This window comes from Amblyomma maculatum, chromosome 2, assembly GCF_055883805.1.
Source record: "Amblyomma maculatum isolate TAMU_Amacu chromosome 2, ASM5588380v1, whole genome shotgun sequence".
Lineage (NCBI taxonomy): Eukaryota > Metazoa > Arthropoda > Arachnida > Ixodida > Ixodidae > Amblyomma > Amblyomma maculatum.
Genome location: NC_139345.1, coordinates 16,493,941 through 16,519,106, shown reverse-complemented (window position 1 = coordinate 16,519,106; position 25,166 = coordinate 16,493,941). Strand labels below are relative to the sequence as shown.

At 44.9% G+C, this 25,166-nt stretch overlaps 2 protein-coding genes across 2 annotated transcripts in view; one reads left to right on the top strand and one right to left on the bottom strand.

The window, feature by feature from the left end:
• LOC146198045 (mitochondrial mRNA pseudouridine synthase Rpusd3-like) overlaps window positions 1-16,584 on the top strand; it is a 28,727-nt gene extending 12,143 nt beyond the window's left edge. Inside the window, exons 6-8 of the mRNA XM_084593360.1 lie at window positions 3,465-3,597; window positions 12,293-12,438; window positions 16,207-16,584. Coding sequence (XP_084449486.1) covers window positions 3,465-3,597; window positions 12,293-12,438; window positions 16,207-16,416 — 489 coding nt within the window. The 3' untranslated portion in view covers window positions 16,417-16,584. The remainder of the gene's footprint in view (window positions 1-3,464; window positions 3,598-12,292; window positions 12,439-16,206) is intronic.
• Window positions 16,585-23,879: 7,295 nt separating this feature from the next.
• RpL24-like (ribosomal protein L24-like) lies at window positions 23,880-25,024 on the bottom strand. The gene is made up of 4 exons (XM_084593359.1): window positions 24,867-25,024; window positions 24,580-24,766; window positions 24,454-24,517; window positions 23,880-24,198 (listed from the first exon to the last, which is right to left on the bottom strand). Exons 1-4 carry the CDS (start codon window positions 24,945-24,947, stop codon window positions 24,036-24,038), a joined length of 495 nt encoding a protein of 164 aa, XP_084449485.1. The 5' UTR covers window positions 24,948-25,024; the 3' UTR covers window positions 23,880-24,035.
• Window positions 25,025-25,166: the final 142 nt, after the last annotated feature.

The window sequence follows — 25,166 nt, the reverse complement described above, 5'->3', positions numbered from 1 at the left end:
TGCATAGGTTGCTTAGAAGCGGCCAGGCTGGCCGCTTCCGACCCCCTGGGAAGATTGTGTCAGCCTTCCATGGATCTTCTTCTTCTTTATTGTTTTTTGGTGCGCTACAGGATGATGACAATGGCACTTGTACATGCCATTGTCATCATCCCGAGGCACCGCCGGTGGCATGCGCCTCGGTTCGCCATCAGAATAAACGCCAGACACGGCATCTCTTGCCTTGTTGTCTCGACCTGGCCTTCTTCCACAATATTTAAAGGCAAGCATGGACATGCAGAAGCTTCAGGTCTATGCCCATTTAAACTAATATTTTTTTACAGAGGTCATCAGTTCATGCAAATGAGGCTTCACTGGACGTACTTTAGCAAAATGCAGTGGAGAAGCCTAGTTTCGTGCTGCAGTGATGCATAGCTCGTAATGGTAGACTAGACTATTACTGCATTGGTAATATGTAGTAGACTCCCATTAAGACGAACTCAGTTAGAATAAGACAACTTGGTTAAGGTGAATTCTTGGATACGATGAGTAATGTGAAACCCATGTTTCGGTTTCCCATAGGACTCAATGTAAAGAAAGAAACTTAAGACAAACTCTTTTGTGTGTTCTTAGTTTAAGTGAGCTTTTGTAGTCGCCACAAACTACCACAAACTACTGCAGCCCTGCACAATAGCACTCACAAAACGTCCACATGGCACTGTCAAGAAAAGAAAAAATAAAAAGATCCTCTGCAAGAAAGCACAGTTTCACGAGAGGGCTTCCACGCACGTTCGCGCAAAACTTTGTATCTGGCACTTTGCAGGAGTGCACTTTTTTGATGCAGAAACTCAACATGATGAGACCTTGGAATCGCACCTTTATAATGTGCTGCTTGTTGTTGCTTAAACACTAAATCACACTTAGGTGCACCAGGCATTCAATTGTTGACCCATAGCTCAAAACTCGGGGGCCACACTGTCACAGCGTGTGCTATCGGGATGCACAAGTGAGCAAATTGCGTTGCTTTGATGGATGGAAAGGTGCTTGGTGCACCTGCTAGAAGAATTGTTAACAGCTATGTTGCAGGAAGAGCAAGAGACACACAGCTACCCTTCTGGGTACCTTCAAAGTGCTCGGAGCAGGATGGAAAGCAAGAATCAGGAATCAACACTATGGAGTACAGTGGAAAAAGAGGGGGGAAAAAGAAACTAGATTATTGTCATTTTCAAATATGATAATGTGAACTTCTTTCATGTTCTGTCTTCAGTTAATTTCATGCATAGTGCAGTCTTTTTTTTAGGGCATTTCTGATGAACAGATTGCTTGGTCGTTTCAAGTTTATCCCCTTAACCGTTTCGGACGAGCGCAGCTCGTCCTTGCAAAGCCGTCCCCAAACCGTTTTGGACGACTATAGCTCGTCCTCGCTGAATAGGTTCTTCCCTTCAGCGTTTCGAACGAGCAGCGCTCGTTTGTGGCTTAGATGGCATTTTGCTCGACAGATGGCAGCACTGACCTGTTAATTTCGTTTTTTTCTACCACATAAACGTCTTTTACGTATGGCAACATAATAACCGAAATCAGCACTAAAAAAATAAGCAGTTTTGTTAAGAAATTCGTTGATATAACAAAGCGGTGAAGGGGTTAAAGGGAGTCCTTTCTGTAGCCCTCTTTCGTAAAAAAATATTACCGCCGAATTGCATAGTTAATCAAATGCGAAGTAGGTGCGGAGCACTGCTTAGGCACAAAGGTAAGCACAAGCTGCTTCACGACGCGGCGAGCGGCTTTGAGTCAAGTCCAGGGAGCACCGCGCATGCACGTCTTCTGTTCATGAAGGCTGAGGAGTGACTGATGCGAGGGGAGAGATGCTGAAGTTGAGGACACGGGAGCGACACACGACTGCTCACTGCGGGGTAGCACTGGTAATGCACGCTTGTGCAACGCTGCCCAGTGACGGCCGCCACGTCCGCTACTGACACGCCCCTCTCACTGGGTGCATCTATGCGGCCGCTCCGCCCCCTCAGTGTTAAGTTGCATGATACGGGTGTTGCCACTTCTCCTTCCTCCTTTTCAAATTCAAGGGGAGAGGCATGAACAGAGAGAGAGCGGCTTGTGCTGCAGCTGAGCGGCAGCTCCACCTCCTCAATCCTGAGCCGCGCGACGTGCACGTCGCCACCTTCTTTCTCCACTTTAAGTTCACAAAGACATAGAGAGTGTGCGGTTTCGGACAGATATTGGCGAAATCCGTGATTGCAGCTAGTAGTGCTGCGCACTAAAAAAAAAAAAGCTTTAGTCCGTGCCTGTGTCACGCCACCACCGCAGAGCGTCCCTAGCTTTTATGAGGAATGACGGACCTTCTGGACACGCTCCACACCTAAAAGTTGTCAGGTCTGAAGCACTTGCAAGTGACAAAATTGTGTCTTCCATCTACGAGTTTCCACCCGCCTGCACTCTCCTGAAGCTTTCACCAACCAGAAGCCTGGAACATTTAATATTGTTACGTGGTGACAAGAGAGAAGACAGCACAACATGGCGATAGGGTGAAGGAAGATTTAATGGCTGGCCTAGCGCGAGGGCTCCTCTAACGCCACTGCCGATCTTCTTCGCAACACTTCCTGGGGCCACCGAGCGATCGTCCCGATCGGTTCGCTTGAAGCTGATGGTGACATGATGGTGAGGATGTTCAAGAAAAGATAGAAGAGAAGGATGTGCTTGCCATCACGATAACGATGACCACGATTATGCTTGGGTGATCCGCCTCCCCTGGAGCTGTTCAGCTGTCCACCATCAAAGCATCCATGGGACCGATGGCTCGATGTCGCGTCGGGCGGCTGGGTGGGGCGGGTGTTGTGTGTTCGTGTCTTTCGGTTCGTCGGGTCCGTCGGGTCTTGCTTTGATCTGGTCTTTGGTCAGCTCGTGTGTGCACCTTGTCTTCAGATCCGGGCTGGGGGCTGGGCGGCGGTAATGGCGGCAGGTCGGTTCTGGGCATGAAGGGCTAGGGTGAAGCTGCGCGGCGATATTCCATCGATGGTCCCGGCATACAGATCGCGTCCATGCTCCAAGGTGAGGATGGGGATGATGTACGCCGCACCTCCAACCAATATGTTACGTGGTGACAAGCGAGAAGACAGCACAACGTGGCGATAGGATGAAGGAAGATTTAATGGCTGGCCTAGTGAGAGGGCTCCTCTAACGCCACTGCCGATTTTCGCAACAATATCAATATAGAAGTGAATTGCGTAGTGCAATGGAAGTGTTAGCACAGATGTGTTGCGTCACATTGTATGATCTCCTATAGTTTTCTTTGTCATTATTTTTTTCATTAGCAGCCATTAATTGCAACAAAAGAGCACAGCCATTGATTGCAAATGATAAAACATTTTATAAGTAATGAGTTGTGTGAACTTTTTTGTCACATTGATGATGGTTTGATTATAGAGTTCATGTGGGCAGTTTTATGTTGAGACAAAATTTTTCTCTCTTGTCAACAGGTTGAAGTTGTACGTGAATTCAGCAACAATGCTGTGAAGGGTAGGTTGGTGAAGACCGCTTTTGTGGAGTGCAAAACACTGAGCAAGAATACAGACACGGCTGTGAGTCTACTCCAGGTGGCCACATCAAATGGTGAGGAGGGAGGAAGTGTGCACCACTGACTGCCATCGCACAACACATGCATGCTTGTCCTTTGCCTATACTGGCAATTTTTGCAAAGTAAAGGTATCACAATCGAGCCAAGATGGCAACAGTATGGAAGATTCCATCTGGGATCAGCCTGACAAGGTTAACCCCTAATTTTAGCTCGAAGCTTTGTAATAGCTTCTTTAAAACAGAGAACCAATGACAAATTGGGGAACACTGGGCTGTGTATACCAACATCTGCCATGCAAACATGAAACTGCTTAAGATTGTCACTTGCCCCCAGGGCTTTCCTGTTGTGGTGTTCCCACATGGCGGGAAAGTCAGAAATATGCAAGCATGTCTCAAATTTAATAAATGCTGTGTTATGTGCAGACAAAGCTTTGCGAAATCATTGCACAATGTGGAAAAAGATGTTTCATAATTGGTTTTGCTTTTGACCATCACCTGCAAGCTCAACCCCACAGCAGCCACCATTTACATATGGCCATTCTCGTCAGTCGAGCAAGCATTGTCCTTGAATATCTGTTTAGTGGACTTGAATGTTTAGTGTACTGGAGTAGCGTGCTGAGGAACAAATCATAGCATGCAACTGCTGTGTTAGGGGTGTGCTCGTTCCTCAATTATGTTTCTATGCAGCGTTGTTCCAGTGCAAGCTCTAACTGGGAAACCCATATCTGTGGTAAAACTTTGCTTCATTTGCTCTGCAGGAGACTGTTCAAGTGCTTTGAGGCAAACCTCCTCACGTCATAATTTGTTGTGATATGAACTCTGGACTATTTAGTCATGGCATACTGTCTTCGGTATGATGGGCAGTAGACACAGGCTTCTGCTTGCGCCTTAAATTGCCAGTAATCTGAATTCCAGGTTTGAAACGAATGAAGTTAAAGTTTTCGGTTAGGGATAGCGTGAAAACCTACCCCCAGCTAGTGAGGTTTCTTTTTTTTTTTCTTCAGGTGTCACTGCTCTGTACTTTAAGAGCACTCCTCTCTCACCACTCTGGTCTCTTCACTTCGATTTTTTACATTGAACTCTTGCACTTTATGAAGCATGATGGTTTAGCATAAAGGACCGTCAAGGCAAATGCAAAAAGGAAAAGTAAACCGACGGTGCTTTAATTACAGTTTGGGATATTATGACAAGGTATAATTCTGTGTAGGTTATGGTCCCATTGCAGCTGCAGTTACGTTTAGCCACATTTGTTTGTATTATCTTAAGTGCTCAGTCAAAAGGAATCAAACCTATCATGGCACCAAATTGTTACTAGGGAGATGGAGGTCGTCTCCCTGAGAATGCTGTCACCTCACAACCATTAGTGCTGCGGCTTGCTTGCCAGTCCATAGTGTTTTTTTTTTCCTTCTGGGACTTGCCATATAGCATAATATGAGGCTGTCGATAAGCAGGTCATTGAGGCTATTATCTTCCAGGAATCGAAGCACTCTGTGGTGTTAGCATTGCCTGTTAGCCGCAAGGACAGGTTGTCCTCTCCTGTAGCCAATGCCTATCGCACTGTTAAGCTGTGTCGGGAAATTGATGGAAAAAATGGTTCATTCACGCCTTACCTGGGACCTGACAAACAGGGGAATTTACCCCCCATCAATGTCTGGCTTCCGGAAAGGTCGAAGCAGTATTGATAACATTATTGCTCTTGCCAACTGTGTCGGGCGCAGCAAAGCTGAGCGGTCTATAACCATTGTTGGCTTCCTTGATGTTAAAGGAGCTTTTGACAATGTCACGCATGAGGCGATTCATTCAGCCTTACATTCGATTGGTATTGGTGGACGAATGTACAACTGGCTCTCTGATTATCTTCGTGATAGGACAATTTTCATGTCAACAGATCGAGGTGACACGTCCCTACATCATGTGTCTCCTGGCGTTCCCCAGGGAGAGATTTTAAGCCCGACCCTCTTCAATATCTCTCTTCTTGGTTTGGAAGGTTCCTTGCCACCTACTGTTGAAATCTCCCTCTATGCAGATGACATCAGTATATGGTACTCGGTAAGAAACAGGCGCATTGTGCATACTTTACTACTGAAAGCGATAGGGTGCATTGTATTATCCTTAAACAAGCGAGGTCTTGTTATATCTCCAGAAAAGTGCACAGCAATTTAATTTTCACGATGTGATCTCTCCCGTTACATACTGAAAGTTGCTAGCTCTCCTATACCATATATCAGCCACCAAAAATTTTTAGGTGACCTTTGACGCGTTCAACAACTTAAGATTAAACTCCCCTCATACGTGTCTATGTTTCGTATGCTCTTAATAACCAAAAGAGGCTGCTCTACCTATTTCTTAATACGACTTAATATTATTCCTTAATGGAGCACTTTGGGAAGGCCTTCTGCGTTATAGCATCCCTGTTCTTCAAGGCCTCTCGCAGGCAAGCATAAAACTATGTACTTGAAGCCATGCAGGCAAAAGCTTTGTGAGTGTGCCTTGGTCTTCCAAGGAATACCTCCACAGTGGGTACTCTGGCAGAGAGCAGACGTCTATCTGTAACCGTGCTGATACCACAGGAACTGCTTCGTGCCAAGCTGTGCTTTGCAGGTGAACCTACCAACCCATTTTCAGAGCAAATTATGACAGCTCTCTCCCATCTACTGCCTGCGCAATATCAACGCGCAGTCTTTCCCACCATGGAGGTTTGATTCATGGCAAATTTGGATGACTATACCTGGCATCAAAAGTAAAGCCCACACCCCAGGACCCATGCTTAAATACTTTGCCCTTGAACACATATATGCATGCTACAGTCAACATTGCCACATCTATACTGCTGTCTCTATTACAGCTGTTTCTTCATCCATCGGCGTGTGGATACCATCAGTGCACACCACAATCTCAAAAACACTCAGTCAGCGCACTTCAGCTATGGCTACTGAGTTAACAGCTGTGAGAGAAGCTATTATATATATTTTACGACAACCCTCTGCAGCTTGGGTTATCTTCAGTGATTGTCGCGCTGCAATACAACTGCTTAAGTCGTCAAGAATTTGGGAGCAGCTCGTCATTGACTTAAATAAGCTGCACACTGAGGCCTATGAGCTGAGTCAGCACATTGTGCTACAGTGGTTACCTGCTCACTGCGACATTGCGAACAATGATTACGCCGACGCCGCTGCAAAAGTACTAGTACCCGAAGACTCCTCAAAGACAATTCTAAATCTATTCTCATGAAGAGATGCAGCAAGACTTGTAGCCACTGAATCATCGTGATTGCAGTGCTCTTTGTGGTGTGACCCGAACCATCAATACCGACCTCTACACTGAATAGATCCCACTTGCGTCTTTCAAATTTCTCACAATTTGAATAGATGCCATCGTAACTGTTTACACCTAATCCGCTTGAATGTGTCATACACAAACTACTTCTTACATAAAATTGGTATAGCCAGCTGCCCTCTGTGCTCTACTTGTGATGTGTGTGAAGATTTCAAACATTTGGTAACCTCCTGTCAAGGGTTTGCTGCACATCGCAGGACACTGCGTAATAATTTAGGCTTAGTTAAAGACAGAACCTCGCACTTGGAACATGTCCTCAGTGCGACGGGTCTTCGGCAGGCCTTGGTAACTTTTCTCAAGGACGCAGGGTTTATCGAGACCCTTTAAAACTCATGTGTGTGTTATTATGTGTGTGTGAAAGTGTATGACACCAATATTTTTTCTTTTCATTAATTTTTTTCCCTCCCTTCCCACACTTTGTCACCCTCATTCCTCAACCCTCATCAGGAGTAGCATGCTAGGCTCACCATAAGGCAAACATCTCCTGTTGTCATTAAAATATCTCTCTCTCTTTTTTGTAGCCATAAATCTAACCTCTCGTAATTGCATGACTCTCGAGATCTGCCTTTCTGGAGACATCCATAAAAGATGGTGAAGATCCATCTCAGTGGTTGAGTGAAACATACCTAAAACTGCTAGAGGTGTGCACAGGCCGAAATTTTGTGCCCAAGCCCGGCCCAGCCTGGCGCCCAGATTTAAGGCCCAGCCCGAGCCCAGCCCATCATGCTGCAATTGCAGTTGAAGCGATGATACAGAAGGAAATAATTTCAGGATACTAAGCTTATCCAAGATCTTGAAGTTCTCATGTTTGGAATGACAAAATTGCTGAATATATAGAAGCACAGCACATAAATAGAAATAACTTATTGTGCAAAAACAAGTTATGCATTGAACTGAGGCATTTTCCACATTCCTGGATAATGAATCTGGTAGCACTGAAGTTTCTTTTAGTGCTATAACTTATGGCAAGAATGCCCAACATGTTCTTTGTTAGGAAAGCAAGTTTTCAGTAAGCAATTTGTTTGCTTCTCCAAAAGCGCAGTAGCTCTACACCTAAGCAAGGTGCATGATTTTGTGGCCAACTATTTGATGAGCTCGGCTGGCTCACCGTCTACCTTTCACGTGAACTTTTCGCAACAAGAGAAGGAAACTCTTGCACCACAGATGCTTTGAGCTATGTCCAGCTTCTAATGAGGCCATGTCGATGCAGGAGTAAGTCACAACAGAGACGCTTGATAGGCGACAGCTTGGCGTGAATCTCGAAACAGATACCTAAACATCAGCGCCGGTGTTACCCAAGCGGAGATGCGAACCTCGAAATTAAACAGCCCACAAGCGGCTCCTCTGCTCGGTCACTCGCGGCTACCTAAGATCCGTTCGCAGTGTGGAGGAGGGGAGGAAAGGCTGGTCGACGCCGGGAAAAGCTCGGAAGCTCTCGCATGGGGAGGATGCGGAAAAATGTCAAGGTTTAGACGCTTATCGCACTATGGCTGTATTCACGGTTTCGCAAAAGTTGTATGTGTTCATGATTGGGATGTGCGGCCCGGCCTGGCCCGCCCGAGACAAATATACCCGGACCGAGCCCAAGGGAGAGGGCTTCCGAGCAGCCCGAGCCCGTGCACAGCTCAAAAACTGCCCTCTTTTTGGGCTGCTAGCAGTGGAAAAACAATGGGGTAACCTTCCAGCATTTTTGTCTTGTTGAAATGTAAAAAGGCATGCAGCATTGCTGCTGATCTTGTTTAGTTGCCCTCCTGGTACGTCATCTCAAAGTGCTTGCTCTTAGCATCAGCAGCACTTCTTTGTTTTTGCATATCTGCCAAGCAAAGTCTCTGCCAAGGGAATCATGGCACAGCAGCCAGTTAATGTTTTGAAAATCGCCAAGGTTTGCATAGGAAAACTGTGTCAGTAATGTCTGCATGCATCGATGTAGCACTTGCTAAGGAATGAACAAATGGTTTCACGCGCTGCTAATCTTTCTTAGACAAGTTTACAGGCTGCCGCAAGCTTGGCGTTGATTTCTTGAAAATCGCCAATACAGACAGATCCTTTTTTCCAGAAAATCTGTGTGTATGTACAGCTGGAGTAAAAGCAGAATTAGCGCTTGAGTAACTTTAGGTCTTAGTATGCAATTTTAGGGCAATGTGATTATTGGCTCTTGGAGTGCTGCAAAAGCACTTTGCATCAGGCATGTGTATTATCTGAGAAGTGAGGTTTAAAGTGATTGTTGGAGTGTTGTGGTTCAGGTAGACAAAAGGCGGGACTGTTGCATTAGGCAACTGAGTTTTCATAAAGATTTAATACTTAGAATTTTGAGAGTAGTTTACAGTAATGAAAATTTACAGAGTGATGCCAGTCAAACAAGAAAAACTTAGATATCTGAGCTTCTGTGCTTCCTTTGCTGTTAGTGTATACCTACTAAAAGATACACTTGGCAAAAGTCCTGGTATGACGGCATGTTTCTTGTAATTAACCGATCTAAAATAATGGTAAACTTCAGATTTAATGGGTCCTGCCACAGTGTCTAAGTTTTTGATACATTCGGCTGAGCCTGAGAATGCCGGTTTAGTTCCGGTCTTGTGGTCACGTTTTGATGCAGGTAAAATGCAAGGCGTCTATGTACTGTGCAATGTCGGTGCATGTTAAACAGCACCTCATGTGGTCGGCATTACTGGAGCCCTCCATGATAACGTCCCTCATAGACTCATGGTAGTGGGAGGGTAGTTACCATGGAAGGAAGAGGGCATGTCAAGAGCAGGGAGATATGCAACCTGACGGTGGCTGCCATTAGAGGAGAAGGGTATGGTGAGAGCGGAGCAATGCACTACCACAGGGTGAATTTGTAGGACAGTTACCATGGAAGGAGAGAGTATGGCAACTGGGATGGATGCACAACAGGATAGTGGTTACTGTAGTGAGAACTCGGAGAGCAGTTACCGTTGGATGCGGAAGATATGGCAAGCGCGGTGGAATCCACAAGGTGTTTACCGTGGAGGGAAAAAGGTATCATGAGGTTACAGTGTACTAAAATAGGGTATTGTGTAACAGAAGGATGGTTTCAGTCAGCTATCTTCTGCCATGATACCATTTCACTGTTGACAGCTTTCTTTCTTTTTTTTTTTTTTGGAGTGAGAGCTCTGCTTGATGCAAAAGTCGAGCACCGGTAGACAGTGTCCGTGTGACCTGCAGCCCATCCTCACTGTCAGACCGTCAAGTCAAGCCATAGCAACATAGGTGGTGTATTGTGTAGCTTATGTCGAGTATAATAGCAACACGAGTGTTATATCATTTGATAGCTATGTCAAGCATAATTGAATTTTACTAATTATGCACCATAATTGGTGAAATTTCATTAGTTAATTGGGATTGATGATTGAATTATACACTACAACATTGTCATATATTTTAGGCAGCTTTTATTGAGAACAATTGCACTACACTATATTTGCATGTCTTAATTACTGTTAGTTTGTTCATCATCATCATCATCATCATCAGCCTGATTATACCCACTGCAGGGCGAAGGCCTCTCCCATATCTCTCCACTTAACCCGGTTCTGTGCTAGCTGCATCCACTTGACCCCTGCGAACTTCTTAATCTCATCCGCCCACCTAACTTTCTGCCGCCCCCTGCTACGCTTTCCTTCCCTTGGAATCCAGTTTGTTACCCTCAGCGACCATCGGTTATCCTCTCTTCGCACTACATGTCCTGCCCATGTCCATTTCTTCTTCTTAATTTCCACTAGAATGTCGTTAACTTGAGTTATTTCTCTGACCCACTCTACACGCTTTCTATCTCTTAATGTTACCCCTACCATTTTTCGTTCCATAGCCCTCTGGGTTGTCCTCAACTTAAGTAGAACTCTCTTGGTTAGCCTCCACGTTTCAGCCCCATAGGTGAGTACAGGCAAGATGCAACTGTTGTATACTTTCCTCTTGAGCGATACCGGTAAGCTGCTAGTCATAATCTGCGAGTGCTTGCCAAATGCGCTCCATCCCAATCTTATTCTTCTTGTTATTTCCTTTTCATGGTCCGGATCTGCGGTTACTACCTGTCCTAAGTAGATATATTCGCCTACTACTTCCAGTATTTCGCTACCTAATGTAAACTCCTGTTCCTTCCCGAGGCTGTTGAACATTACCTTAGTCTTCTGCATATTGATTTTCAAGCCTACCTTTCTACTTTTCCTGTCTAGGTCATCAATCATTATTTGCAGTTCATCTCCCGAGTTGCTTAGCAAGGCAATGTCATCAGCAAATCGCAGATTACTGAGGTATTCTCCATCTAGCCTTATCCCTAACTGCTCCCATTCCAAGTCTCTGAATACTTCCTCTAAACAAGCTGTGAATAGTACTGGGGAGATTGTGTCTCCTTGCCTAACACCTTTCTTTATGGGAATTTTGTTACTTTCTTTATGCAGAACTATGGTTGCTGTGCAGCCACTATATATATCTTCCAGCACTTTCACGTACGGCTCGTCTACCCCCTGATTTCGCAATGCCTGCATCACCGCCGAGGTTTCAACTGAGTCAAATGCTTTTTCGTAATCAATGAATGCTATGTATAAGGGCTGGTTATATTCCGCACATTTTTCTATCACCTGATTGATGGTATGGATATGATCGATAGTAGAGTACCGTTTCCGAAACCCTGCTTGATCCTTTGCTTGATTGCAGTCTAAGGTTGTCCTGATTCTATTAGCGATTACCTTAGTAAATACCTTATACGTAACAGACAGTAAGCTGATTGGTCTGTAATTTTTAAGGTCCTTTGTTAGTTTGTTAATTTCAATTAATTATTGAACCTTACTCTGTCAATTCATATTTTGAAAAGCACTCAATGAACAGAATCCAAAATCAAATGCCAAATCGTGCAAAACAGAACCGTGGTTAAACCGCTAGCAACTTTTTTTAACACGATAGCACCAAAGGCCCCATTCTCCATGAGATCTGGCATCAGTGTCGTTGGTGTCAGGTATTGTGAGCGAAAATCACAGGCGGGTGAATTTTGGCAGGTGGCATGGCTATATACTGACTGGTTGTGTGATGCTGCGAGACTAGGCCACATGGCATGGCCAAGTTGGCAGGTGCTGCAAACTTGGGCTTTGCCTTTGAGATGGGAGGAGGAGCAAGATCGGATCCCAAGTTAGACACCCTGTCCCTAGGCCATAGCGGCACGTTAAAGCAGGGGTTATATCTATGTTGGGTGGTATTTCACATAATGTGCTATCTTGTGACTGTATGGTAATGAGTTTGTGTGGGGGCATAAATAAGACCACTGATTAAGTTAGCAGCAAAGTGAATGGACTTGAATGATGATCTGCAAGGGGAGCCATTGGCGCTGTTGCTTCGTAATCTTAAAGATGGAGCTTAAGTGCCTCTCCAACATTTTTTGCAGTGCACAACAGCTTCTTGCGAGCTTATGTGGCAAGCCTGGCATCCTGCATTATGGGAGATCTGAGCCCTAGTTCCTGCGTCACAAAGCACCACCAGGGCCGGCCTCTGGTGCTTTCTCCTGCTGCGGCAGTAGCAGCTAGGCCGCAGGTCTGTCTTTTAATCTTATTTTTCTCTTTGTCTGGTAGCATGGCGCATGCAAGTTTACAGTTTTGTTAAACTTGTTGGCTTATTCCTCTCTGGCTGTACTTGCCAGAAAAGAGAAGGACAAGTGCCTTTTCTAGGAAAGCTGCAGTGCCTAAACTGAACTCCCACAACCGCTTTTACGTCAATGGCTTCAGTGTGTCGATTCCAGTATTTATGTACATAGGTAATGTGAAAAAAAACTCTCTGTGAACTGGCTGAAAAAGCAACACAAAAATAGTTCAGAATGTATAAAATGTTCCACGCTGGTTCTGTTCTATGTTCTGAAAATTTGCCACGCCTTTTTTTTTTTTTATTGCTTTGTTTGGCATCAGTGGTCACACCCCAGTTCTTACAGCTGTTGTTGCTAACCTGACATACCTATTCCTCTAACTACTCCAGTAAAATGAAGTGAAGCCAAGTACCTAGGAGTTAATATTCCCTTCGGGCGTCAGTGTACCCTATATGGAGATACAAACTTTGTTCGGCTCTACGTGCTGAGAAGCAGTGTAAAATGCCATTTTGAATGCTTCAAAACGTGCCTTGAGCCACTTTATTGGATAACTGGCACCGTCTTACGCGAGGTAAAAAGAATCCCACCTGAAAAGCGCGGCAAAAATGGACACAGCTACGTTCTACGGAGATAACAGTAATTGCTTCTTGTTTTCGTCATTTGGACTGTTAAGAATCTGGGCTGACCAAAATGTTATCATTTATTTGTCGGAGGAAGGGCCCCTGACTGTGAAATAATGGCGATCAGCCTTGTTACGAGCGTATTCAGCCTTGCATGCGCTTCCGAATGTTTAGCGTCCCTGTTTGAGGACAGGGCGCCTCAAAGACGGCTTCACCGAAACACCCCGCCTTTTCTGAGTGTTGGCCGTGGCTTTCTTGCTTTGTGTGCTCTGCTGTTGAAAAGTGCAGAAACTCGACTTCCTCGTGTATCTGTACCTCTTAGGTCCAGAACCAGAAAATCTTCCGCCGAGGGAAATTTCTCACTTATCTTTTGCGCTATGCAACAGTCGGATAGAGTACCTGTGAGACGCAAGTGCTGAGAAGCTTGCACAGAATAGCATTTTGGACATAACAGCCTTCCAAAAAACTGACGTTGAGAACAGCCTAATCGCGTGAAGCAGAACACCTAAAAAGTAGTGAGTAGTAGCGATGAAGTCTAGACCGCATTTGCTACTGACAGCTACCATGAGGTACGACGGCTGCAACCACTGGCTACAACACACTGAACTCACGGCACTGCCGCTGAAAAGGACACTCACCGAAGTGTTGGATTCGCTACCAGAAGTGCACATCTTTTTGTGCATACGCGCTTAGAGCAGTTGATTTTATTTACCTTTTTCAGAATAAGTATACTCTTAAGTGATTGATTTAATTATGAAATCGGCAATAATCCGTTAACTATCTTTGGGCCTGATATGTTGCTAAGGACACTAAGGTGCCTTGTCTCCGAATGGGGACATTGCAAAAGACAACAAAGAAATAAAATTTTTCTTGCAGTTTCTTCAGGACACATCATTTGAATCGAGGAGAACCGAAAATAGCTCTGATATTTTTTGTATTGCAAAGATTTTTTTTTGCCTGAGGGGATATGTTATGTGGTGAACTCCATTGTGGATATGTGTTGTTCTTGTAACAATATTGCTAATCACTAAATATAATAGTTTTTCAGCTCTGTGCTGTTCTGCTCGTAGCACAGCTTACAGTTTTGAATTTTGGAACGTCTGTAGTTCATTGTCGGCACGTTTTGTGGATGGTGGCAGTGCATGAGGGTTTGTCATCAAGATTGGAAATCTGCTCAGCGACCTCTTTTCTGAAAGCTGGGTAGTCAAGCCAGGCTCAATGCAATTCAAAGAGCTTTGCACTTGATTGATTTTCTGAGGAAGCTAGCACACATTTCAGAGCATTTCTCATGGCGGCTGGCTTGCATTTTCCAAGCCTGCAGCTTGCAGGAGCACTGGAAACGCAACAAAGCATTATCACAGCACACACCACACACACGCAGCATTATTCAGTGGTGGAAGCAGGTCACCAAGGGCGTAGCCAGGAGGATGTTTCGGTATCACAGGACCTCTCAAAATATGAAATTTTCTGTAAGTACTGTAAGTAGTGGAAACTCTATCAACCAGAGACAAAAGTTCACGGTGAGAACATGTATGGATCACCCATGCATATTCATGATCAAGCGAAACCTGAAACTGTGGCCACGATTGGCCACTAGTTGAGGTTCCAGGCAGTTTTGCACTATTGTTCAAGTTGAAATCAGAGTTTCCATCTCCCGGCTCTTCACTGCTAATGTGATAAAACATTTACAGCAAAACCAGCCAAGTCGCATGATTAACATTGATTTCTTTGAGTGGCCTGGTGCAAGCTCAAGGGGTATTTTTCTCCATCTGAACTGCCGCTGCACTTTTTATAAAAGTAATTTATGCGTCATAACCTGCAGAGGAAGAGAAAACTATGCTAAAGCCGAGAGCATAGTTCTCAAGTAATCTTCTATAGAAGATGGCTAGATGTGTTCTAGCACACGGAACTTGAGCTTGGCAGTGCATGCAACACTATTATTCATATATGAACGCTGGCCTATGGGGTGGTCCTGAAAGAGTCCACTTTGCATACCCTGACAACCTACACCTTTCATACCTTTACGGCTTGCAGCTGCTTTGGCAGCACTGCTTTGAGATGCTTGAAAACCATGTCTGAAAAATTAATGTGCACCAAAGCAATGCCTATCCTGGTTTGTGATAACATAAGGAGCCCGACATGAAGCAGCACAACGTGAGAGACTGGCAACACGTGAAAAGTTAAAGATGACAACATCCACATCACAGCTGGAGAGATTGGTCGTTAACACTCCAGGTGTTTAGTTGCAGCAGTGGTAAAGTGGTCTGAAGCTCTAGCCAGTGGAATGGATCTCCTCTGGATAGTTAAGCGGGCAAGTTGGTGATACATTATCCAAAAAAACAGCGCGAACAAACGGAGACGAAAGGAACAAAGCACAGGAACAAGCGCCGACTCTGGACGACGTGGGAGCATCCTCATCTATGACAAATTAATTAGCATTTAATGCAAGCTCGAATTCGCTCCTTGGGTGAGCTTTTTTCTTTCTTTAATTTCATCTACAGGGTGTGACACATGCCGAAAATGCATCAATGGATTCCTTATGCTGTCACGTAAAAGTGAAGCCTCCACCATCGCCCACCGAACTGCCTCTCCACCACCACCCTCAATCCACAACCGCACTCTGCAACTGCCCACCTTCATCCTCCAGAAGTGCCATCCACCCAGCTACCTACACCGTTTACAAGGTCTACACCGACTAGAAGGCTGTGCAGCAGCGGAACGACAAAACGAAGGCAAAATCAAATTCAAGAATGCAGCGAGAGAGTCAATTATTACCTGTCAGCCGCGTCTCCCCACCTACCCATTTACTCTTTGTTACCCTCGCCTCAGCTCCACCCTGCAGAAAAATTCTGTTGTGTGCCTGAAGCTCCAGCTCAGAGTAAAAGAAAGCATCAAAATAATCGAGTGTAAATCCAGCTACTTCTGCAAAACTGTTGCATCAAATGCCTGATCACCCTGTATATTTTTTTTTATGGTACTCTTCACAGAAAAATTATACGGTTTAAGCTCACTATCAAGCACTGTGTACCAAACAGTAGCTTAGTCCCAAACAATGTTTGCGCACTAAGGCCCAATGCTTACTGCTTCTTTGTAATATTGCAGCCCCTGCCAGATACAGTCTGCAAGCAGCTCAAGATTTCTAATAGCCAGCAGCAAATCGTGCCTACCATGGTGCATTACCAGAGCCTGCTCCTGCCTTGTTATCATGGCAGAGACCAGCACTTGCTTCTGAGTGACCCCACTCTGCCTGCCCACTTCAGCTGGACCCTGGACAGACTAAAACTTCAGCCCAACGTGCGCCTAGAGGAGTGACGTCCCACATGCAGGCTGCTGTTAGAATCGCTGCTCTTTTTGATAACTTGTGCCAGTGACACAAGCATCAGCTGCATAACAGGAAAACTGAATTTGCTAGACCCGAGAGTCATGTTAGTGTAGCATATAGCGTATACTTGCAGTGTAATAAAATGGTTCTGATTTGTAGATTACTGTGTGAGACTTTTGGGGAGAAGATGACTACCATATTTTTTGTATTCTCATCATCGTCCTTACCATATTGTATTATTCTGATCCTGTCGCTTATCCTCATCAGACAGGTTATGCCCAGAGCTGGGCAAAGGCCTACCCCTGTTATCACCAGTTATCCCTATCCTGTGCTAGCTGTAGTGACTGTTGTCCATCAGATTTTCTAACCTCATCTCTCCGCCTTACTTTTAAGTACCGCCTACTACTATGTTTCTCTTAAATTGCCCGACTTGCCTCTCAGTAAATGGATGTTTGTTAGGCATACTAAAATGACTCAACCTATAGGAATGAAGGAGCACTGAACAAGTGTAAATGGGGTACGCCTCAGTTCGAGGCGTACCCCATTTACCCTTGTTCAGTGCTCCTTCATACCATGTAAACCATCTTCTTCCTCACGTTCTACCTGGATCCTCAAACCTATAGGAAGTTTTATGTGCATTCTGAAACTGTTTTAAAGTTAGGAAACCTCAGAATTTAGTTCAAATTAGGAGTGACAAAGTTTTAGAATTGTAGCTGGGTGATCTGGCCAGTGCTGATCCAGAATGATTGAGCAAAATACGGCACCTTTCCAAGAGATGTTTATGGCAGCCTCACACTGTCAACAAGTGGATGTGCTGCTCCTACAACTTGTTACAAATTTAAGCACGTGTTTTGTGCAGTGATAAAACGCAGCCAAAGGTGACGTGAGTTGGTGCTTTAATAGCCCTGTTGTCAGTGTTTGCTATGGAGAAGAAATTTCACCTCTCTCGGAGGAGGATACAGCGTGAGAGGTCTCGAGCCACCTTTTATTGTGAACAAGAAAATGGCATATGAGCTGCTTCCTTCAGCATGCTGAAACTAAATGTCAATTCCAGTTGGAACCAGATCATTCCTTGCATTTGGCAGCAAGGACACAACTTATCAGTAACTGGTGCATAGAGTGCATGGTGGTTGTCAAACTGTGCTGTCAGCCAGAAGGTTTGGTTTAGAGTTTAGCCTGTCAAAGTGACATAGGGTATGAAGGACGCCGTAACAGAGGGCTCAGGAAATTTTAACCAGCTGGGGTTCTTTAATGTGCACTGTCATTGCGCAATACACTGGCATCTTTCTTTTTAGCTCCATCAAGAAGTGGCTGCCGCAGCCAGGATTTAATCCTGTGTCCTTGGCTTCAGGAGTAGAATGCCCCGAGCACTGCAACAGGGCTTGACTGGAAGGGAAGTTCTTTTAATGCAACAACGTCAAGACCCCATTCTTCAGAAAATCTAGCTTCAGCATTGCGAGTGCAAAAATAACACGCATGGCTATGCCAGGTAGTAGCTGGTAAGTGACGTGCCACGCATTGACTGGTCATCGGGTTGTATGATGTCACAAGACCATGTGACATGGCCGATATAGCATATGCTGCCCATTCACCTTCGAGACAGGAGAGTGAGACGGGAATCCAGCCTTCCAGGACTCTCTGGATACAGAGTTAGACACGGTGGTCTTCGGTCACGTAGATACGTTAGCATACCTTGCTTCAAACGGGGATCTTTATGTGTGTTGGATGGTCTTTCACATGATGTAGTATCGTTAATTATCTAATAAGTATATATGCACATATTTACTGATACTGATTGAGTAGCCAGTCACTGTCTTGATAGTGATTAGCACATGCACACATACCCTTTAGTAAATGGTACGTACGAAGTAACTTTTGTGTATCCTGGTTGACCGACTCACCCAACAATGCATTCTCTTAAAAAGTGAGTAGCTAAGTGCATGTACACGAATGAGGATTTGCAAGGGTAGATAGCAAACGTGAATCAAGTGGTAGCTTAAGTATTCATGCAATTTTTGAAGTCTACATATGTGCTGTGAGGTCCACATGGTTTGTGGGCAAAAGGAAAATGTGAACACTGGTGGACATTTTGCATTCACATCTTCATCCAACGTGCGGTAGAATGCTGCATTGACATGTACGTCCGCCACTTCAGGAGTGGATCTAACTTGAAAAAACCTTGTGCAGCAAAGGTGCCAGACAATGATTGGACATGGTTGAGAATGTGACATGGAAGAAACTTTGATGTTGGCTGTGTCATTGAGCAACATTCCTACATTGTTTTAGATTGCTGCCATGGCTGTGCTGTTGGCCCTCAGTCAGACAATGCCAGGTATTAAAAATAGCTTGTGGACCACTTGCAGCAAATTGTTCCAAAGGCACCGGGTTTTGTGTAGCAATGTCCGTTAAGTTGGAGATGACCACCGTTTCTTTGCCATTGGTGTATATGGCTTGAGAACAACAGCATATATATATATATATATATATATATATAATCTTCTACTCTGAAATATTCTACTTTAAAACATATTTCAACCATAAACAATTACAGTACTGATGGCAACAGCACAAATGGGAAATATATTTCCTTGAGCATTTTTCTTGAACTGTTACCTTCTTTCACATGCTTGTGTGTGCATGTGCGTGCATGCATATAGTGTAAATATATTATGAAGTACAATCTTGAGCAGTCTTGAATTGATGAAAAACTCCGAACGAAACACACCGCAAGGAAGAACACGAGACACAGACGCTATTCACAACAATAGCGCCTGTGCCTCGTCTTCTTTCTCGTGATATGTTTCATTTGGCGCAGTTTTTCATGAATTTAAGTATGCACCAACTAGCCCAAGAAGCGGTGTTAATGTTTGTTCAGTCTATTGCAGAGAAATAAAAGCAATGTCCATGAATTCAATGCTAGCATGAAAAGTTACCCTGCTCAATTGCTGATAGAGAGAAATGTTGTGGTTGCACTTCCAAAGGCAACGGAGTGTTGTTGTTTACTTTGAGACAAGCATAAAGTCTACATCTTATTTCACCTTGCCAACCATGCTATAACTATTGCATCAAGACTTTGTGCAAATTCATTTGTGCTGCTGCCTCGGGAAAGTTAACTCCTCCAAATGGGCACCAACTTCCTGTACATGTTCAGAGCGTTTATTTTTTCGTTTGAGTGGGTTGGGGAGGGATGAGTACATAAGCACCTCTTCACCTGGGAGTTCATTGAAAGGTGCTGAGGAAACCGAATGCAGTACAGCACTGAGTCTTTGGACAATGTGATGCAGTTTTACTCTATTCAGTAAAAGAATCAGTGCACCTCCTCCTTGAGTGAAGAAACTCTAGTGCAGAAAGAGCTTTCAGGTTGAATACCGAGCACAGAAGAGCACAGAAAAACACTTAAAATATATGTCTACTGGTATTTGCACCAAGATCATGATTAGTGCACAGAGCAGCTCAATAAAATTCGTGGAGCATAACTCTTAGAAATTGCACGATTTTCGAACAAAAGGTCTAGTGTATTGACCAGGGAGGCTTTGAGCATTTAGGGTTGCTTTTGCTAAAAATCTCTGAAAACAAACTTTGGGCTTGGTTTTGCCAGCTTTCACGTTTCTTGCATTTGCTGCCACGCTCAAACCATTCCAGTTTAACAAATTTACTGCATGTACGCACAAGTGCAGTGGCACTAAAACGAAAGTTGTTCTAAATAAGGCACCTGTGATGTTTTCTGAAATTGGCTTTTACAAACTTTTTTTTTTAATATAAGTGTGCATATTTTGAGCCTCCTACTAGAGCCTGACAAAAGCTCGCAGCATGGATAAAATAGTAGCTTCTTTATACTTTCTGAAAAAGAAAAAAATGTGGCAGCAGTGGATCTAGAAAGGGAAGCTAGTAGCATTTTGTGCATACTACAGTTTTATAATATGCGAACACCATAACACCTGGTACAGCATATGTGCACCAGTGTGTCAGAACTGAACAATTTTCACTTCACAGAGTTCCTTTCAGGCAACTAGCATGCACGGTGTCATCAGCGTTAGCACCACCCAAGTACCAGGAACCTTTCTAGACTACAGCCCCAGTACCAAACCAGTACACATCTGCTAGAGCATCAACTTCTGGGCAGGCAGAGATTTCCAACATCCCACAAATGACTCGCACAACAGCATGCCATTGTATAGTGAAAGCTACAAATTAATCAATAGACCGTTTGAGCTTCCCTTACAAACTACACCCCGCACATAACCCCAACTTATGCCTGCATTGTAACGAATACCCATCCTTGTACAACACCACCTGGTCATGCCAACTCAAGCTGGCAGTCTCTTCTATCCCAAACACCGCTCCCGCCCTATGTCAAGCCATGCTGTCCAGCTGGATAACTAGCATAACCAGGTAGACCGGAGCAGGCTTACGGGCAGCTGCTGCAGGACTGAACTGAGGGCCCCTCCTGGACAGGGCAAATTTCTTCCTGCTAAATGTTTTACATCATCTGCAAAAAATATATTCAGACACTTTTGTGCTTCCAAACTATGCGACTTAAGGGTTATACATACATTTTCATCCCACCTTTCTTCACCATAATTTGAGCTATCTTGGTATGTTCTGCAGTTGCACCACAATGTCAGCAGCTAAATCTGTCCACTAGACCAGTCACACCTACTGTGATGACCTATGCTGTGAGAGGTCTATTTGCAGCTGCGAAGCAATATGGTACAAGTTATTGTTGAGATACCAACAGGACAGGTTTTTTTCAGTCAGGCGAACACTGGTACGAGCACGAGACACCTACCAGCCGCAGCAAGCATTAAGCAAGCACACAGCAGGGCAGCCAAGCTAACCGGCCTAGCCATTGCATTTGTGGCTACTGCTTACATCTCTACTGACAGAAAAGCAATCTCTTGGGAGGAATGATGCAACGTCCACACCTGGTGTGCTGGTGCGAGGCATCAGCGCTCTTCTTCTGCAGCCTTGAGAAAAGGGATAAGATAGGTTCAATTTCACCGTACAGTGCCGTTCCTAGTATCAATCATGTATGATTTGGGTTCTTCTGCGGGCATCACCACGTTCCCTTTTTACTTTGTTTGTTACCCAGACTTCATCACCTTCCAAAGGGTTGGAAGTTGCCATACGACATGTTGTCCATCATAATTTCTCTGCTGCTGTTCACAGTATCGTGTTTCGAAATTCCGAAGTTTAGTGACGTCTGGAAAATGGGGAACAAGACTTCCGAATGGCTTGTCTTCTAAGATGACCCATTTTTCAGTGGAGTTGACCTGTAGGATGAGGGTTAAGTACGGTCTTTTTCACTGAAGTTTTGATATTTTCACACCAGCCTCGGCGAGTCCGTTGCTCTGAGGGTAGTGTGGGCTTGATGTGAGGTGTTTAAACCCATATCTCTGAGAAAACTTATACCAGTTTCCATTGGGCGAACAGGAGCACTTTTAGCTGCCCTGAAAGTGCTCTCGCGAGTTTCGGCGCCTACCAGTGGTCGAACAGGAGCAGTAGCGTTGTGTTCTATTGGCAGAGGAGGCGCGCTTTTCGGATCCCGAGAGCAGTCGTGAGCAGTTCGGTGCTCCGTCGCCAGCGGCGGAGTACAGGGAGAACGGAGGAAGTCGCATGATTTTTTTGACGTCGGGACAGGATACGGGCAACGCGAGCGTGGGAAAAGTTTGATCACATGACGCCTGACGTCACACGCTCTCCCTCGCTATGCTGATCTCCGAGCAGCGTGAATGTTCCATTGGGGAGACGAGAATGCGTGTCCCCAGTGCTCTCGTGCGCTGCTCTGGCTGCTTGTTGCTCCTGTTCGCCCAATGGAAACCGGTATTAGTGAAATTAGATGACGAGAACTGCCGACCATTGTCAAAGACCACCACCTCTGTAGTACCAAGACGGACAAAAATTGATTTGCAGTGATTGATTACTTAAGCGATGATAGTTTTTCTAGAGTTAGTTCTGGGTATCTAGAGTAATAATCAGTTACGATTAACTACCAGTGGCTATTGAAAAACAAGTTCATTGCAACTCTCTGCCATGATCTTGCTGGAAACTCTGCTTTGAAGAGGCGTTTTTCAGTTGCTGGACATCTTTACACGTGACGAATCGAAGGACGAGACGGCTCCGAGAAATACACCTTGCCCATCGGGTCCTGATGCTTCAATGGCACCAACCCGGCATGAGAAGCAGACAGACACACAATGGCCCTCCTTGTAGCAGCCCTTGCATAACTGTACAGTGCTGAGCATAGTGAACATGGGCATCATACTTTTCCACACCAGTGACACAATGTCAGGACTTCGTCAGCTGCACGTGAATGTGGCCTTGATTCAAAGTGCTCTCGGCCATTATTGATGCGAGTAGTGCTTGTGGGATGCCCGACGTGCTGTCTGCCTGCTGAAACTTTGTTGATGATCGGCGTTTTGGGGTGAAGCTCCGCTTGTTGCCAACGTAAGTTTTCGACCTGCCCGATTGACTCAAGCTCCTTCTGAAGAGATCAGTATCAAGTTGCAGTCTCGAACCAATTCATCTCGAAGGGTGCCGCATTCACAATGGTTGCAAAGCCTGTGTAGCGCAGTCATGAAGTCTTCCACTGATTCGCCGTCGTGTTGGTCTCTCATGATGAAGCGTGCCCGTTCAAGGATGACGTTTTGCCACGGTATGAAGTAGCTGTCGAACTACTTCAGGACGAGTTCTAAGTTCTGGGCGTTCTCTCCGGATAGTTTGAAGGTTCCGAAGACGTCTTTGGCCTGGTCGCCCATCAAGTAAATAAGTGTGTCAACTTGGTGTGACCTTGGTTTGTCTCAAAGACCGCTAGCCGTGCAGAAACGCTCGAACCGCTTCCTCCATTTCGGCCAGTCGGCAGGCGTGGTGAAGCAGAAGGCTTCAGGCAATTGAATGATGAAAGACGCCGTGCTGCTGCTGTGACGTTTGCCACCATAAAAGTCTCGGCTGAGCTTATCGTGGGAATTGCACTTTTTCCGACACCATGTTGAGATGCTAACAGGACAGGTTTTTTTCGATCAGACGAACACTGCCACGAGCACGAGACGCACGCCTGCCGCAGCAAGCACATAGCAGCACAGCCAAAATAACCGGCCTAGCCACGCATGTGGCTACTGTCTACGACAGGTATTGTAGTCAACATTTTTATTTTCAACTGGTTAGCAACTGAATCTGGGCCTTTCTACAAAGCCACTCCCCCCATTTATGAGAGCTAATGAGTGGCTGGCAAAGAGCAGGCAAATGCAGGTGTCACTTTGCATTGCCTTTTCCCGTTCCGTATACTTCGAGCATTTGAACACAAGCAAACAAGTGAACATTGGCAAGGTATGATCTATTTTTACATTCCTAATTCCCCTTGCATTAGCTTCAAAACAAGTTAACTAAGGTTAATTAATCATGCACACACCAAAGCACTTTATCTGCAAATGCATACAAGTGAAACCAATAAAACTGGTGGTACTATCAAGTATCTTTTTTTTATTATTATGCACAACAAAACGCAGCCCTGGGCATGACGGCTAGTGGCTGGCAAAGCAGCGTGCCCATATCATAAAATGCACTTGAGTGCAATGTCACTCCGATAATAACAGTCCTTCTGGTGTGCATGTCAGTCAACTGCCATTTCTTCTTGGTCTGAATGTTCTTCTATTACTTCCACAATCGCCTGCTCTTTTTTCTTGAGTGTTGCCGCCGGCGACCTGATCAGGCACAGGTCTCGCTGGACTTCCTTGATGTCTCTCTGCTTGTCCAGCTCTTTGCCCTTCATCAACCTGGAGAATTTAAGCAGCACATTTATAAACTTTATGCAGCACCACTAGAACTCCAGAAGAAAAAACAAAAAGATGCGAAAAAGATTTTTAGTATTACTTTTGCGGCACGATAACTCAACAAGTTTACTGGCTTCAAACGAAAGCACAAGATACACAGGTACAAGCGTATAAAACAGCCTAGTCCCAGCCATCCACGAAACAAAGCACATAAATGAAGGTCCCGTAAAGAAAATGTTCACGCAACCTGCCACTGACCTGTTCATGACGTGGTGCCCTTGCCTTTTGGCCTTGATCTCCTCGACCCGCTGCATGGCTTTCACTGCATAAGAAGTGACGGTGAAACAGCGGTAACTCACCGCATTGCCATCACGTTGATCTTACCTGTGTTTTGCCAAAGCTCCCTGTTGTATTTAACAGGAATGTTTCGTCGCTTCTCAAATTCGAAAGAAGGGTCGACTGTTAGCTCTTTGCCAGCGGCCTTGCGGAATGCCTTTGTCCATTTGGTCTTCCTCGGGTTGCGCTTCTTCTTGAAAAGCTTATGGCATTTCGATCGACAAAACTTGAAAATCTGCACAGGCAAATGTATCCCAGTTACGCGTGTTGCATGCAACATGCCGCGAGCGAGATGCAGTAAAATATAGATGGGAGCGTTAATTCGGATAACCTACCTTGCAGTCATTTCGCACGAACTGAATGCCATGTCCAGGATATACGGGTGACGAGCAAAAATAACACTTTTCAATCCTCATTGCGATACAGCCTGTAGTGCTGTGTTACAATGAATGTACCGCAGCGTGCGCAAAAAAGAAACGCGCATGCGCGGTAGGCACAATGTTGTGTTAACTTTTCACACACAACGCTGAAATAAACCTTGCGTAATAAATTTTCAATTGCTGCAGCATTTGCTGCCGCGCTAGTGCTATAACTATTACGACACAAATTTTTAACATTAAATTAGTAGTTAATAA